Source organism: Lathyrus oleraceus, chromosome 3 (genome assembly GCF_024323335.1).
Source record: "Lathyrus oleraceus cultivar Zhongwan6 chromosome 3, CAAS_Psat_ZW6_1.0, whole genome shotgun sequence".
In the NCBI taxonomy this organism is placed as follows: domain Eukaryota; kingdom Viridiplantae; phylum Streptophyta; class Magnoliopsida; order Fabales; family Fabaceae; genus Lathyrus; species Lathyrus oleraceus.
The window spans coordinates 121853957-121870405 of NC_066581.1; the positions used below are offsets into that span (position 1 = coordinate 121853957).

Below are 16449 nucleotides of genomic sequence, written 5' to 3' on the forward strand. Positions count from 1 at the left end.
TGTAACACCTTCAGGTATGGTCATGTATACATCTTCCTGTAATTCCCCATGTAGAAAAGCATTGTTAACATCCAATTGATGTAAAAACCAGTTGTTGATGGCAGCAGTTGCAAGAAGAGTTCTGACAGTGGTAAGCTTTGCTACAAGTGAAAATGTGTCAAAAAAATCAAGCCCTTCAATTTGATTGTATCCCTTTGCAACCAGTCTGGCTTTATACCTTTCTATTGTGCCATCTGCTCTATGTTTCACTTTGAAAACCCATCTGTTACCAATAGGCTTGACATGTAGTGGCAGATCAACTATGTTCCAAGTCCTATTCTTGTCTAGTGCATCTAATTCAGACTTCATAGCCTTGATCCAATGTTCAGACAAACATGCTTCTTTGTAGTTCTTTGGTTCATGTGTAGAAGTGATATTGGATGCAAAGACACGATGAGATGCAGATAGAAAATGCAGGGAATCATAATTTGAAATAGGATAGTTAGTTGTACCTGATGATGACTTGATTGCTGATACATCAGATGTATTGCACACATAATCTGAGAGATAATGGGGTGTATGTTTAGCTCTAACTGGCCTGCTGTCAATAACTGGTGCATCGGTAACAGGTTGAGTGTCATGGTTTTCATCAGTATTATCCAGAGGTTCAGGGTGCAGTGTGTCAGTGGTTGTGTTAGAATAAGGCTCATGTTCCTCAGTTGTGGGTTCAATGTTTTGTGTTGGAACATGTGTGGCAGGTTCATTGTGTGATGAGTCATTAAGATCTTTGTATGGGTGATAAGTCCAGTTAGTGGAATTCACAGTTGAGTAAGGGAAAATATGTTCATGGTGTATAACATTTCTAGAGACCAGAACTGTATGACTGTTAATGTCATAGAGTATCACACCCTTCATACCATTTTTATATCCTAAGAAAACATATTTTCGACCTCTTGGCTCTAATTTGGTTTTGTGCATATGCAGTGTGGATGCAAAAGCAAGAGATCCAAAAACTTTAAGGCTGTGCATATCAGGATGGGTGTTGTGCAGTATGAAGTGAGGAGACATATTGTTTAAGACTTGTGTAGGAAGTTTGTTTATAATGAATGTGGCATGTAGGATAGCATATGACCAGAATTCTTTTGGAAGTTTGGATTGAAAAAGTAGGGCTCTCCCAACATTTAGTAAATGTTGACGTTTCCTCTCCACACGACCATTTTGTTGTGGAGATTCAACACAGCTGGTTTGATGGATGATTCCTTTAGATGAAAAAAATTCAGGGATATTAAACTCAGGGCCATTATCTGTTCTAATGATTTTGACATGAAGACTATGTTGGTTTTCTATGAGATTGACAAAATCAATGACATGTTGTCTAGCTTCAGATTTGGTTTTCATTAATGTTATCCATGTATATCTGCTACAATCATCAACAACAGTTAAAAAATAGGAATGACCATGTAAAGATTGGACTGCAAGAGGTCCCCAAATATCAAAATGAACCAAATCATAAGGATGAGCAGCTCTATTATTACTAACAGTATAAGGGAGTTTTCTTTGTCTAGCATAGCTACAAACATCACAAACATCCTTGTGATTAACTTTGATAAAAGGAAATTGAGTGTGTAGGTACAATAATCTGTTTTGAGATAAGTGTCCTAATCTAAAATGCCATAAGGCTTTGTCACGTTAGATGACACTGGATGCTAAAGTAGAGGTTAAAACAGGTGTGTGTGTGGCAGGTGAATCATTATCTCTCAGTGTTAGGTAATACAATCCATCTTTCTGCTCAGCAAAACCAGTCATCTTCAGGGTGAGTTTGTCCTGTATGACACATTGTGATTTAAGGAAATTGACAGTGTAATTAGAAGATTCACACAACTTTGAAACAGATAATAAATTTAAAGAAAATTCAGGGAGTAAAAGCACATTATGCACAATGAAATCAGGAGAGAAATGAATTGTTTTAGAGTGATCAGCAACAAGACATTGTCCATTTGGTAATCTAACATTGATAGGGATAATTTTCTTATATGTATGAAACCATTTGACAGAGCTACAAATGTGATCAGTAGCTCCTGAATCAATAATCCAAGAGCCATTACTATTACTATGCATGCAATGATATGTGTTACCTGTTGATGGATGACCAACAACAACTTGATTGGAAGAAGCATGTGCTGAAGATTGTCCAAGATTAGATTTCTGAAGTAGATCCATTAGAGCACTGAATTGGCCTTGAGTCATAGGTGAATTGTCACTTTGAATATCAACATTATGAGATGAAGATCCATCATTATTTCCATCTGTTGCCACATTGCTAGCTGAAGTTTGAAATTGTTTCTGCATATAAGGTGGAACACCATGTTTCTTGAAGCAGTTTTCAACAGTATGGTTAGTCTTGCCACAGAATGTGCAAATGCGAACACCATGTTTGAAGGCATTGTTTCTTGTTCCAAACCTCTTGGAATCAGCAACATTGATTAGTGTTTGGGCTTCATCATGTGAAATACGGAGCTGGAGTTGGCGTTCATGTTGAATCACCATGGAAAATATATTGTTCATAGTTGGTAATGGATCCATCAACAAAATTTGGGACTTCACTACAGCAAACTGTTCATTTAAACCAGTCAAAAATCTGATGATCTGCAATAGCTGGTGATGAGATCTTGCACTGCACATAGCCTCACATGTACACTTTATGCGGCAGGTGCAGGTTGGTAAAGGTAGATATAGATCCAACTCTTCCCAAAGGATTTTAAGATCAGAGAAAAAATCTGTAACTGATTTGGTTTCTTGTTTCAGGTTGTAAATTTCTTGTTGCAGCTCAGAGATTCGTATTAAATCGCCCTGTGAAAACCTTTCTTTCAAGTCATTCCATATATCCAACGCATTTTCCATGAAGACAATGGACTGCGAGATTGAATCTGAAACAGAATTCATGATCCAAGAATGAACAAGCATGTTGCAGCGGTTCCAAGCATGCAGAGATGGATCAAAAGAATCTGATGGAACAGGGAGAGAGCCATCAATGAACTCAATCTTCATTTTTCCACCAAGAGCTCTCTTCATGCTTCGAGCCCATGAATGATAATTGGAATCAGTGAGTTTGGGAAGAACTGTTACAGAACCAGGGCCATCACTGGGATGAACGAAATACGGCGAGGTTTGATCCAAAGCAGGATCAGTTGATGAGGATGAAGCTCGAGAGGGAGCCACGAGAATCGAAAGAATTGAATGAGAGAGATGAAATGAGGTTGAGGAAAGAATTCGGTGATATAGCAGCGGAAAAAGGATCAGATTGGCGAATGATACCATGTTGTGATCAATCAAGATTCATCAAGATTCATTCATGGTGGAATATAACCATGCCATTGTCAAGGGTGTTGTAGAATGATAACAGAAACAGAAGGAGAAGATAACAGAAACAGAAAGAGAGAAAGAAGAATAAAGAAGAAGGAAGAAGATGAAATGAAAAGGTAAAAAGATGTTGAACGCAAGCAAGAAAGAAAAGAAAACCAAAGGACGAGGCCGACAGGGAAAGCTGGCTCCGTCGACATGCCATTATGTCGACCAACGCGAGATTTGGGACTTAAAAGAATTTTAATCAAAAGTGCAGAAGACAGTTTCGCCCTAACGCCTGGGCGGGATAAATTTGAAATTTAAAATAAAATAGCAGTTCCAAAAGAAATAAGAGCGCCATAACGTTGAGCAGTTAGTAAGACATGGGTGCGGCGGTTATGCAAATCGTGGGTCATAACATCTGCTAGCTTCTAGGAAGTTAGCTTAGGAGTAGTTTCCTCTAGTTTAGTATAAATAAGAGTATCCCACAAGGGGTAAGAGTTTCTCTGAGACTGTTATGTACGTGAATCACCACATTTATTTCAATGCAACTTCCCTACTTTTCAATTGTTCCCGTTGAACATTTTATCTTAATTTCTTTTGCTTTTGATTTATCATTTTACGTTGTCGTTTACGCTGTTGACACTGACTCTATCACGATCATAGAGTTTACCAAAAGCGTGTTCGTAGTATACATCTTTTGAATGTTATAGCGTTGTCGGTCACGAGTCACCTATAGGCGATAACATTGTATAAAACCGTTCGTGTGGAAAAACCCTACACTTGTTCGACACTTTGTTGGGAGTCGTTCCTCACAAAGTCATTTCGTCGAAGCTTGAACAAGTCTCACTTGCACTAGCACATGTCCTAGGATCAACTGGTCGGTCCTGCAAGTAACCCTTCATTTTAAGACCAGGGAGGACCAGCGGTTGTTTACCAATTTCCACAGTAAACAAAATGGCACGCCCAGTGGGGACGGTGCTAGAGCAGTTGCGAAGTTGCATGAAACTTAGAAGTGGCAAGTTATATAATAAGCCACGAAGTAGTGTGAAGATGTCAGAAACTAACACTGATGAAGTTCCACGAGGGACTTTATCCAATACGGAAACAGTAGTTTCACAGGTTGTCACTTTGCCGCCGATGACAAATGCAACCCTATCCATGTCGACTACGGGTGCGGTTGGAACATCAATTCCTCAGCCTCCACCGGGGGGTTCAGGATCAATGATAACGACGTTCAGACCTTATGTGCCTCGCTTTGGCACCACAAATCCGCTTTATGGAATGACGTATTCCTTAATGCCCGGATATCAGTCGACATCCAGTGCATCACTGTTTTCAGAAACAAACCCTCCCTTGAAAGGATCAACGCAAGGGGGCAACATAAGGAACACTCCTCAGAACAGAACCATGCCGCTTTCGAACACTTCAGTAGCGGTGTTGAAACAACAAATGGACGATAGTAACCATGAATTGGTTAACATGTTGACCAACCAGATGGGCACAATCTTCAATCTACTAATCCAAGAATCTGCTGAAACAAACAGACAGGTGGCGAACCAATTGACGCGTTTATGCAATTTTTAGGGGGCACCAACCCGACAGATAACGCCAACGATTAGACCGACTGTTCCTGTGCAGATAGAGATAGGGGTAGCAGAGGAGGAGACAGTCCACGAAGGACAAATCATTTGACCCCCCCCCCCCCCCCCAACATCAAGGCGTCGAATAAGGAGTTGTGGGACGTAACCAGGTGGTAATGGTCAACCGACAGCAGGATGCTGATCAAATCATCGATCAACACCGACAAGAAGACTTGGCGGTGGAAAATAATTTGACAACTATTGTCGAAAGGATTATGGCTAGAAATGGCATGGGTTCCACGTTACAAAGGCCATTATACATTTCCCCATTAGCTGAGTTTATTCTCCAAGTCGAGGCACCCAGGGGGATGAAAGTACCTAAGTACACTAAATTTGGGGGAGAGTCTGGTGAATCGACAATAGAGCACGTCTCCAGATACTTAACAGAGTCAGGGGATCTAGCTCATAATGAATGCTTAAGAGTAAAAAACTTCCCTTCTTCTCTGACCAAGGCGACCTTCACATGGTTTACTTCGTTGGCCCCAAGTTCCATCGACACATGGGCCAAACTAGAAAAGAAGTTCCATGAATAGTTTTACGAAGGACACTCCAAAATTAGTTTGGCGGAATTGTCTAGTATTAAGAGGAGGTTCGTTGAGAGCATAGCTGATTATCTGAATCGTTTTAGGTCTTTAAAGGCTAGGTGCTTCACACAAGTGCCAGAATATGAACTAGTTCAAATGGCCGCAGGAGGCACTACGCCAAAAATGACTTTTAACAGCGCATCTTAGACAGCGCTTTTAAAAGAAAGCGCTGTCTAAGGTTAAAATTAAAATAAAACACAGAAAATGTTCCAAAAAAATAATGAAAGCGCTGTCTAAGGGGGGGTCTTAGACAGCGCTTTCTAAAAGCGCTGTCTAAGACCCCCCCTTAGACAGCGCTTTTAGAAAGCGCTTTTAAATATAGACCTTAGTCAGCGCTTTTGATAAAGCGCTGTCTAAAGTCTTTAAATTAAAAAAAAATTAAAACCAAAAGCGCTGTCTAAGGGGGGTTTAGAAAGCGCTTTTGGAAATCATGCATTTTCCTAATTTTATTATAGAAATTAGTCGTTTAGTTTTTGGGGTAAGCAGGATGAAGAAAGGTCTGATACTAGAAATAAAGAAATGGGAACACAACTAACAAAACAATGATCTGATCTAAACCCAAATAGATGAACACAGTGATGATATAGCAAGATTCATTTTCACCTCACTCGCATGGAACTGCTTAATTTCTTCTTCTTCTCTTTGGTAATTACTTCTCATTTCAATTCTCTCCAATTCGTTCACCATTTGATTTCTAGGGTTTACGCTTTCCCCTCATGCTTCCGGTCATATTCAGCTTGCTAGGTTGAAAATGAGGGACTTATCGGATTCTTGGGTTTGGGAAAACCCTAGTAATGCTAAGACTGAACAACAAAATTACTCTCAGGTACTTTGTCTTTGCTGAAAACACGAGCCACTGCGATGTATTTAACTTTGGATTTCGATTTCTTGCTTCAAGTGTATGAAGTTTTGACTTCAATTTCAAATTGAGTTGCCTTTTGTATTTTATTTTTATTGATGACCCTGGAATATCTGGTAGTAATTATCTGATGTAATTACAGGAAGGAATGGAGTCTTTGCAAACTGATACTAGATTTGAAGACAATCTCAAGCACTCAGCAGATGAACATAATCCTGAAGAAGGCTTTGCTCGAACTCCCCATTCCTCCTCACTAATGACTCCGGTGAAAATCAAGCGCCGGGTAATTGTCCAAATTTGTCTTTTGGAACTAAGCCAAACAATGAATGATAGGGGAACGAGAAAGAGTTTTGTTCCTTTTTTTTGTTGCTGTTGGTTTGGCCTTTTTTTAAAAATAGTTTCCTATCCCTTAGATGATGCGGCTGGAAAGAAGAAAAGCTCGTGCTGCTGAACTTAGTCAGCAAAACAAAGAAACGGACAATCGCATTGTGTCAGCAGCAGTTGAACGCTCCAAAGGATTTGATACCACTATCACCGGGAAGTATAGTATATGGAGGAAAGAATATGAAAACCCAAATTCTGATTCCACTGTTAAACTCATGCGAGACCAAATAATAATGGCCAAAGCTTATTCCAATATTGCAAAGTCTAAGAACAAAACTGCTCTTTACGAAGCTCTTGTCAAACACTCCAGAGATAGTAAACTAGCTATTGGAGATGCAAATTCTGATGCCGAGCTTCAGACTGGGTATTTTGTTATAGACTTTGTCTTGTTTCTTAGACTAATAAGCTTCTTTCAGTTTACATATGATAAAGTTTCAATCTATTGCCTTTGCTAGAGCACTTAATTGGGCAAAAGCTATGGGTCACATTCTTTCTGTAGCAAAGGACCGACTTTATGACTGCATTTTAGTGGCAAGGAAGTTAAGGGTGATGCATAATTTAAATATCTAAACGCGATATCTTAATTATCTTTTAGTTGCCTTTGTTAAACCCTAAACCAACTGTCCATTTATCATTTTAATTATCTTAATTTTGTTCCCTGCATAATTTAAATAAATTAGGTCCACCCTTTGTTTGATGGAAAATGCTAATTGTACTCATAAGCAGTGTTGATTGTTAAAATTAGTGGACTGTTATAATTCTGCTATGTGATAATGGTATAGTGCTGCTATACTGCTTACTGGCTACTGGCTATTTAGCAACAGTGCTCATAAATTAACTTCTTTTGTTGCTAAGTAATTTAGAAGTTTGAATTCACTGTTTTGCCTAAATAAATAATGTGCATTCAACATATCTGTATTCATAAAGTCAGGCACCTGAAATTGTAGGCTACTATTTTGCAGGTATTAACTGGGCATAAAGATAATGCTGAATTTGCATTGGCTATGTGTTCAACTGAGCCTTATGTTCTTTCTGGAGGTAGGATTTTGAGTCCTTTTCATCTATAAGATGTCAAATGTTTATTTTGTATTGATTTGAACTTCTTAATCAAGTTCAAACATTATACAAAGTCTTTTAAGGTGTTGATATCAAAAACACAGTGTGATTATAGAATATTTGTTCAATGTGGCGAACTTATAATGCTGTATTAATTTTGCTCCCACAATACTTTATTTTATGTTTATATTTGCTTAAGGATCAAATATCAATAATATTCTTACTCTTTTTGGATGGCTTACTCCATATACTACATTGTATTTTGCTGATCTGTTGAGAATACCTATTACCTAATGACAGGCAGGGACAAACATGTGGTGTTATGGAGTATTCATGATCACATTGCAACTTTAGCTACTGAAGCAGGACCTGATGTTAAACAGGGCTCTAATGTTGGTGGAAGTGGTGAGAAAACTGCAGAAAGCCCCTCTGTTGGACCAAGGGGCATCTACCGTGGTCATAAAGATACTGTTGAAGATGTGCAATTTTGCCCTTCAAGGTAGCTGTTTCTTGTATTAGTCATGCTTGTGGTAGTTTATGTGTATCTATTTTTTTGGGTCAGTAAAATCCTAATGGAATTACTTTTGGACTCTTTTTTACCTATATTGTTTTAAAGTTATTATTAATGGTTTTATCTGATCATTATCTGATATAAGTCATGTTTTTTGTTGTTGTTTTGGATTGCAGTGCACAAGAGTTTTGTAGTGTAGGTGATGATTCTTGTCTCATACTCTGGGATGCTCGTGTTGGAACTACTCCAGCTGTTAAGGTATGAATGAACCATTTCATCTTAAAAGAGGAAAATAATGTAAATACAACTTATTGCCTTCATTTCAAGTTCCCAGAGATCTCATCCTTTGTACTTATTGTTTGGTTATCTTAACTTTGTTCTTTAATGCAGGTTGAGAAAGCACATGATGGTGATGTACATTGTGTTGATTGGAATACTCATGATATAAACTTAATTCTAACTGGGTATATGCCCTTTCCCTCAGTATTATGAATGAACATAAATTAAGATTTATGTGCCTTTCTGATTTTTCTTCATAATTAGTTATTATGGTTCTTAATTCCATTGATGAGTTTAGCTTTGAAGTTGGATCCTTTTTTTTCTGGCTACCAAAAAACTTTTGGGCTATGGTTCTTCATTTTAATTTTTTGTTTTGCTTGCTTCAGTTCTGCGGACAATTCAGTTCGCATGTTTGATCGCCGGAAACTAAACAGTAGTGGGGTTGGGTCTCCTATTTTTAAATTTGAAGGCCATGAAGCACCAGTCCTCTGTGTACAGGTGACTGGAAGATTTTGCATTGCTTTCAATTAATTGCAGTTTAAAATTTAAATTAAAAGGCCATTTGAAGTTTTTGATCTTTGACTCAACTTTGATCTGTTTCAGTGGTGTCCTGCTAAATCATCTGTATTTGGAAGTGGTGCTGAAGATGGCATTATAAACATCTGGGACCATGAAAAGGTTTGAACTCCACAAGTTTCAAAGCTATTCTATCACTCCTGCATATTGTATTTTTGTTTTTTGGTGAGATTAATATTGTTTCTTTTAGGTTGGTAAAACATTGGGTTCTGCTGATCCAACTGTATCACAGGCTTCCCCTGGTTTGTTCTTTCGTCATGCAGGACATAGGTATGATAGCAGATGGTCATACACATGTTCATTTATCTTTATCCAGTTCTTTGGAATTCAACATTATATATATATATGCTATTATGCTAATTGGTTGGAGTTTCTGTATCCAGGGATAAGGTTGTGGACTTTCATTGGAATGCAGCTGATCCATGGACAATTGTTAGTGTCTCTGATGACTGTGCTAGCACTGGTGGAGGTGGCACCCTACAGGTAAACAGATATTTTGGTTTGAACATTTAGCATCCATGCAGATTACAACATCAAGTGGGGTTAAATTTTACTTACATATTTTCCTTGGTTATGTTAAATAGACTCCCACAAAATCCAAATCAAAAGATAATGCGATTCCACGGCATACCGAGTCCAAGCTTTTCGGGCCGAACGAGATATCCAAACCTCAAGGAGGGGCGCCAACTCCATTACATGGATTAAAGTGGCAGTATATTTTTAATTACCACATTTTTTATTATATTAGTGATGACACTTGATAAAACTTAGGATTTATAATCCATATTTTTTTTTTCATATGTAGTGTCCTCAACAACGTAATCAAATAGATTGCGGGTATTTCATGTTGAGGTTTATGCGAGATACTCTTGCTTTGGGCCGATTAAAGATTCCCACCGATGTATGTATTTCTAACTTATGAGTTATTTTTATATTTACACATATCTCATATAATTAAATAGTTGGAATTAATTCAAAATATGTTATATTATTATGTAGTACTTTGATGAATTCAAGTGTGCATTTTATACAAAGGATCAAGTGGACGAAATCAAAGAGGAGTGGTGTCAATTCATGATAAAGCTCAATGTTTGTTCATAAATTTGTGTAATTAATGTGTACATTTGTAGTATATGTTATGACTTGTAAATGTGTACATAAATTTGTATATATTTTGATACATTTAAGGCAAAATTGGTTTGAATTGGTATATATATATTTGTTAGCCAAAAATTGGTAGAAAAAAGGCCAAAATGGCATATATAAAATGTGATAATTGTCTGTCAAAATCTGGTTGAAAACAGGTAGAAATTCTGGTTTATAAACCTGGAAAAAATGTGGTTTAAAACAAAAGCTTCAAAAATTTTCGTATACCTTAGACAGCGCTTTTGTAAAAAGCGCTGTCTAAGGGGGGGATTAGAAAGCGCTTTAGGCAAAAGCGCTGTCTAAGGGGGGGGCTTAGACAGCGCTTTTTGAAAAGCGCTGTCTAAGGTATACCTAAAAAAATTAAAATAGGAGGGTCTTAGAAAGCGCTTTTGGCCAAAGCGCTGTCTAAGGGGGTGGGGCTTAGACAGCGCTTTTCAAAAGCGCTGTCTAAGGTATACCTAAAAAATTTAAAATAAGAGGGTCTTATAAAGCGCTTTTGGCCAAAGCGCTGTCTAAGGGGGGGGGGGGCTTAGACAGCGCTTTTAAGATTTAAAAAAGCGCTGTCTAAACCTTTAGCAGCGGAGGTTTAGACAGCGCTTTAAAGCGCTGTCTAAGGCTAAAAAAAGCGCTGTCTAAGGTCTTGTTTGTTGTAGTGAGGTTTAGATTATTCCATTAGGAAGAAGATAGATCCAACTTTTGTGAAAAGTATGTCACAACTGGCTGACAGAGTCCGACATCTAGAACGATTGAGGCTAGAAAAAATTAGGCACAATAAGTCTAAGAAAGAAAAGGTAACGTTTGTCGAATACGACGCGACAGACCTAATACGTGAGGCCGATTATGCCTCATTGACCGAATTAGAAATCGACGTGGCTGAACTAAAGCCAGGGTCCACCTATGAGTGTCGCTCATTGTTACCTGCGCAAGGAAAGAATCCTGTTGAAAACAACCCAAAATTTCCTGCGAAAACTTACACTTTCGACGTGTCGAAGTGTGAGGAAATTTTTGACTTATTGGTCAAAGATGGGCAGATGGTGGTGCCTCATGGTACTAAAATACCACCGTTGGAACAAAGACAGAAAAGAGGGTTTTGTAAATATCACAACTATGTTGGTCATAACACCTCTAATTGTTACCTTTTCAGGGATTTGGTTCAAAAAGCGATTTAAGAAGGCAGGTTGAAATTTGCTGGGCGCAGGATGAAGATCGACACTGATCCTCTTCACCAGGAGGAAGCCCTATTCGTGGAACCAGTCGAGATCAACATGGTCGAGATCAGCGAGTATGATGAGGCCAACATGCTGGAACAAACCGGGGAAAGCCCAAATGTCGATATAGCTGAAGTTTACCCAAGGGCTAATGAAGACTTGGTGGATTTTCTGTATCGCTGCAAAAACAAGGGTTCACATGTGTGCCTGTGCCCAAGGTGCGGTGTTGTCACCGACAAAATAGCAACAGAGAACTTCCAGAAGCTGCAGCTGGGTAAGAGCAAAAGGAATGTGCCAACCAGGGGTTACCATAATGAGAGAGGCTCAAAAAGGGCTGTGGGAAATAGCCCAACAAGGCCCAAGAGCTACGTGCCATCGGCCAGTGCTCCTAGAGGTACTTGGATTAAGCCTCAGGAAAGATAAGACACCCCACAAGGGGTTGCTGCTGATACTAGAGGAGGTCTAGCAGTAAACTATAGGCGTGAATTCAAGTCTGAAAAGAAGACTCATATCTCTGAAAACTATTTGGGAAAGAACCCCATGACACGGACTCAATGGAGATGATTTCAGAGGCGTAAACAGGCTGAAAGAGATGCTGCGAGAGGCATGACCAGCAAGGCGAGTACTGAGAATAAAATTGTGAAGGTCGATACAGCGGCGAAAGAACGGATAAGAAAGTACGTCCGTCGACCAACTGAAAAGTGTTCTGATGAAGTGACTGATGACTTCAATTCAGAACCTGAAGCAAGCCTCGACATCCTGGTCAACGTGGTATCAATCCTACCACAAGAATACAAGTGTGTGACTGAAGTCGACGGGTCGGGGGACAATGCTGATGCTGAAGAAATGGCTTTGCACCAACCAAGATGCTATTTTGTGTTGAACGATGGTGCGGTTGAAAGCCAAGAGGCAGTGTTCGAAAGACCAACGATGAACATGAAAAACCATTTGAAACCACTGTTGATCAGGGCAAAGGTGGAATGCATGACCGTCAACAAAATTTTGGTCGACTGTTGCCACGGTCAATATCATGCCACACCATATTCTGAGGAAGATTGGCAAGTACGACACCAACATCAGGTCTAATAACGTGGTTTTGTCGGACTATGGAGGGAGTGTTGATTGTAATTTTAAGTGTCGGGTTTTTGTTATCGTCTCCACAGGGATTGTGAGATATCGCCGCCTTTCGACAGTTGTTTTAATTCTTAGCTTAAGGTAACAATGGTTTTTGGTTTTAGTCACGGTATCTTGCATAAAAGTGTAAGAAAATGCGGTAAAAGATTTGGTTTTAATATTTGAGAAATATTGCCAAAGTTAGGGTTCGACAATCACTTTGCATGCATATGTTCGATCAACAAGACTTATAAACTCCTTTAGATGATAAACTATTTCACAAAGTCCTCCCAATGTGTTTATCTCTAACACACATTGTGGGTTTTCCCATTTTGATCCATTGTTTATCTCTAACACAATCTATCAAAATGACAACTTTTTGGTTCAACTTTATGGTGAACAAAATCATTTATTACTATCTCTAGCTAACAAACAAGATTGGATGAGAACCTAGGTAAAGAGTTGGTAAACATCTCTCGATCATAAACCAACACAAAGAGTTATCGATAAAACAAAGTTTTCACCATATATTCATCATTAAAGAGTTTACAAATGAAGATCATCCCATTTACATACAAAGCTAATGATTATCTACATCTAACCTTGACAAAATGAAGAACTTAGCTACTCATTTTCATGGTAACTTGGTCAACAAGTTTCGGAAGAAGGTTGATCAACATCCGAGTCGAATAATCGAGATTGGATGGGAATCCACCTTCTTTTTATGAAAGATTGTTAAGAGATGAAGAGAAATGATAAAATGGGTTTCTAGGTCACAAAATGATCCAAAGAGCAATGCAGGAAAATATCTAGGAAAATCTAAGTTGTTGTCCAAAAAGTAGCCCTTGCTACTTATAGTACTATGGTCTGAGCTGTCATGCTCGCTAGGCGAGCAGAATGGCTCGCCTAGCGAGCCCCTAAAATAGGCACCAGAGGCACCTGCGCCCAGAAATATCTAACTTCAGACTTCACATGTTCGCTAGGCGAACAAAACCTTCGCTAGGCGAAGCCCACGCTTCCACCTTCGCTCCAGCGAGCTTAGGAGGTTTTGCTACTGGAATTGCTCGCTGGGAGCTCGCTAATGGCTCGCCTAGCGAGTGAGTGCTGGCTGCGCTTTTGACCAAGTCTGGACGTGTTCACTACCACCTTCGCTGTCTGCTCGCCTAGCGAGTTTGTTGATGTTTGCTACTGTAAAATACTGGAGATGTTCGCTGGGTGCTCGCCTAGCGAGCACTTCGCCACAACACTCGCCTAGCGAGCATGCTGATGAATGCTTTCTTTTTCTTGGTCCCTTGCCATTTTCTTGTGCCTTCATTTTCTATTATTTCATGCCTAATTCCTGCACAATAACGCACAAATCAAAGGTACCAAGATCGTTTAACATTGTATTGCGATTCATCTAAAACAAAGGCGGTTTCGAACGCTTTAGCAACAAAAAGGAGTGAAAAATGCCCACATTTGATAGCTCAAATAAGCACTTTTGGGCATCTAACAACTCTCCCCAACTAGATTCTTGCTTATCCTCAAGCAAAGTATGCCTCTTAAAGGACAAGAGGATTTGCTTTAAGAAAAAGGTTTCTCCGAAGTCGGATAAAACGGCTCAAACACAAGAAAATCAACCAGGCATAAATTCCCAATGGTTAGAATAACATAATGCACAAGAACTAAAACTTAATAGCAATGCGAAATATGTATCTATCCACAACAATATTATCTTGAATGAATCACCCTATCTCTCCTCTTCGAATAAGGATTGAAGAAATTACGCGTTTGCAACCGCGGGAATAATCTCACTCTCCAACAAACAATGAAGAAATCAATTCAATTCATACAATGTCTAACAATTATAAATGGTAATGTGGAAGCACGAAGATCACTAAGGACTTTTCGGTTGAAGCTTGGTTAGGTTAACAAACAAGGGTCATTTCTAAGGCCATTGAAAATGAAATTGCCGATGCAAAAGAGACATTCACTGTACATTATTCACACATCTCAACTTCGTTCCATTTGTTTCTCATTTGAAACCTTCACAACTCTTATTTCACAACTCAATTTTTGTTTTTCACTATTTTTCTTCCAAGCAAGCATTCATTTTCATTTTCTCTATTTTTTCTTTTCTTTCACATCATATTTACAAAACAGATGTTTCTCTTTTCTATATTTTATATATTTTTTTTTCAATGCTTGCTCGATTTTTCAAGAGTTGTGGCACTTACCGATTCTCATTTTCATTCTCCCCAACTTATTTCTTTTACTCACCCTAAGTGAATGCTCTTGACTTTTACGGCAAAAGAACAATTATCAAAATTTTCCGGATTTTAAGAAAAAAGATTTTTGACATCTCGCTTTATTTCAAGCCGAGATTCAACTGTTTAAGCTCGAAGGGGTTAACGAATACTCTCTCTGCTCACGGGTAAGTTGTATTTGGAACTGGTTGTGCTCGATAGAAAACAAGCGCCTTGATCATTTCTAATTGCTTCCACATATTCACAATAATAAAAGACCAAGCATGAATCAAATGAATCAACAAAGTTTATTAGAATCCAGCATTTAAGTGTACAATGGAGGTTTCCTCACAATTTGTGGTTCTAAGTCCTAAGTGAATCACTCTTTCAATTATGTTGCAAAAAGAACAATATTCAATTACAAAAAAGAGTAAAGTTCTTAATGCATTCTAAAATTCTAACCGAAGGTAAGCATGTACCTTAGCATTATTCGCCTGTTATTTTTATCATTGCCATCCAAGTTCGGATGCACCTTCATTGGATATTTCTTTGAGGAGCAACCAATCTAGAAGGTTTGACACTCACAACCAAAATTTTATTAAACAAAAGAAATTTGAACCAAACACACAAATTAAAAACATAAACAATAACTATTACTTAAAAATTTTAAAATGTGCATGGGGGACAAAACACCCCAAAAGTACATAACCAAAATCAAAATACAACAAATCTGGAAAATACAATAAAATAAAACAAACTTAGCCCTCAAAGGACTCAAAACCCTCATCACTACCGGCTTCAGAACCGGTAGCATCATCATCATCATCATCGTCATCATCACCATCATCCTCAGCACCACCTGAAACACCAGTACCAAATGCACCGGCACCCGTCCCCTCTCCAAACATAGGCTTGTCCACAGGCCAGCTAGCGTTCTGCAGAAACTGCTCACGCGTTATCATCGAGTGATCACCGGAGGGGTCACGTGCCTGCAACTGCAACAGCTGCATAGAATCGTGCATGTCAACCATGGCGCGCTGAGTTGCCGCCGTCCAATCCCAATTGTAGTTGCAGACAACCTGCTGGAAAGGATCGGATCCATGAGCAAAAGTACCAGGACCATCAGAAGTCCCGGTATTACCAGCAGCTGCACCACTTCTTAAGTTCTTAGGCTTGCAAAACTTGGCCACATATCTATCATTGATGGCCGGCGGGATCCTTACTTGACTCCGGGAGGGTAGCTTCACCTTCACATGTTGGCACAAAGCCATTATTAGACACGGGAAAGCAAGGGTGCAGTTAACTCGTGCCCCCGACTTTAGCCCGCTCTCGACCACGGACTTCATCTCTAAAGCAATTACCCTCGCCACATCAATTTGAATATTCGTGAAGATGCAGTGAACCAGATGTGCCACTGGGATTGGCACGGTAGAGGTGTGAGACTTGGGTTTTATATTTGTGAGAACCAACATGAGTATCAGCTGAGCCATGGGAATCATGTCCTCCCTATGGTATCTCATCGGAACCCCAGATGGGTTCAACTC

At 39.1% G+C, this 16449-nt stretch overlaps 2 protein-coding genes across 2 annotated transcripts; both read left to right on the plus strand.

Moving 5' to 3' along the window:
• The first annotated feature begins 4278 nt into the window (after positions 1-4278).
• On the plus strand, positions 4279-7361 carry LOC127129997 (probable galacturonosyltransferase 3). Its single transcript, XM_051059083.1, has 5 exons — positions 4279-4783; positions 6247-6374; positions 6550-6690; positions 6821-7155; positions 7247-7361. Exons 1-5 carry the CDS (start codon positions 4279-4281, stop codon positions 7359-7361), a joined length of 1224 nt encoding a protein of 407 aa, XP_050915040.1.
• Positions 7362-7759: 398 nt separating this feature from the next.
• Positions 7760-9726, plus strand: LOC127129998 (WD-40 repeat-containing protein MSI4). Its single transcript, XM_051059084.1, has 8 exons — positions 7760-7829; positions 8148-8346; positions 8535-8616; positions 8749-8822; positions 9024-9135; positions 9241-9315; positions 9404-9483; positions 9597-9726. The coding sequence occupies exons 1-8, from the start codon at positions 7796-7798 to the stop codon at positions 9724-9726; spliced, it is 786 nt and encodes a 261-aa protein (XP_050915041.1). The 5' UTR covers positions 7760-7795.
• Positions 9727-16449: the final 6723 nt, after the last annotated feature.

Bases quoted from the DNA above. Each gene is read 5' to 3' on its own strand.
- LOC127129998 (XM_051059084.1), top strand. From the start codon at position 7,796: ATGTGTTCAACTGAGCCTTATGTTCTTTCTGGAG. The intron at 8,617-8,748 runs GTATGAATGAAC...TCTTTAATGCAG, and splicing joins GAACTACTCCAGCTGTTAAG to GTTGAGAAAGCACATGATGG. The intron at 9,316-9,403 runs GTTTGAACTCCA...TGTTTCTTTTAG, and splicing joins ACATCTGGGACCATGAAAAG to GTTGGTAAAACATTGGGTTC.
- LOC127129997 (XM_051059083.1), top strand. From the start codon at position 4,279: ATGGCACGCCCAGTGGGGACGGTGCTAGAGCAGTTGCGAAGTTGCATG. The intron at 4,784-6,246 runs GTAACCATGAAT...TTTGATTTCTAG, and splicing joins GAAACAACAAATGGACGATA to GGTTTACGCTTTCCCCTCAT. The intron at 6,375-6,549 runs GTACTTTGTCTT...ATGTAATTACAG, and splicing joins AACAACAAAATTACTCTCAG to GAAGGAATGGAGTCTTTGCA.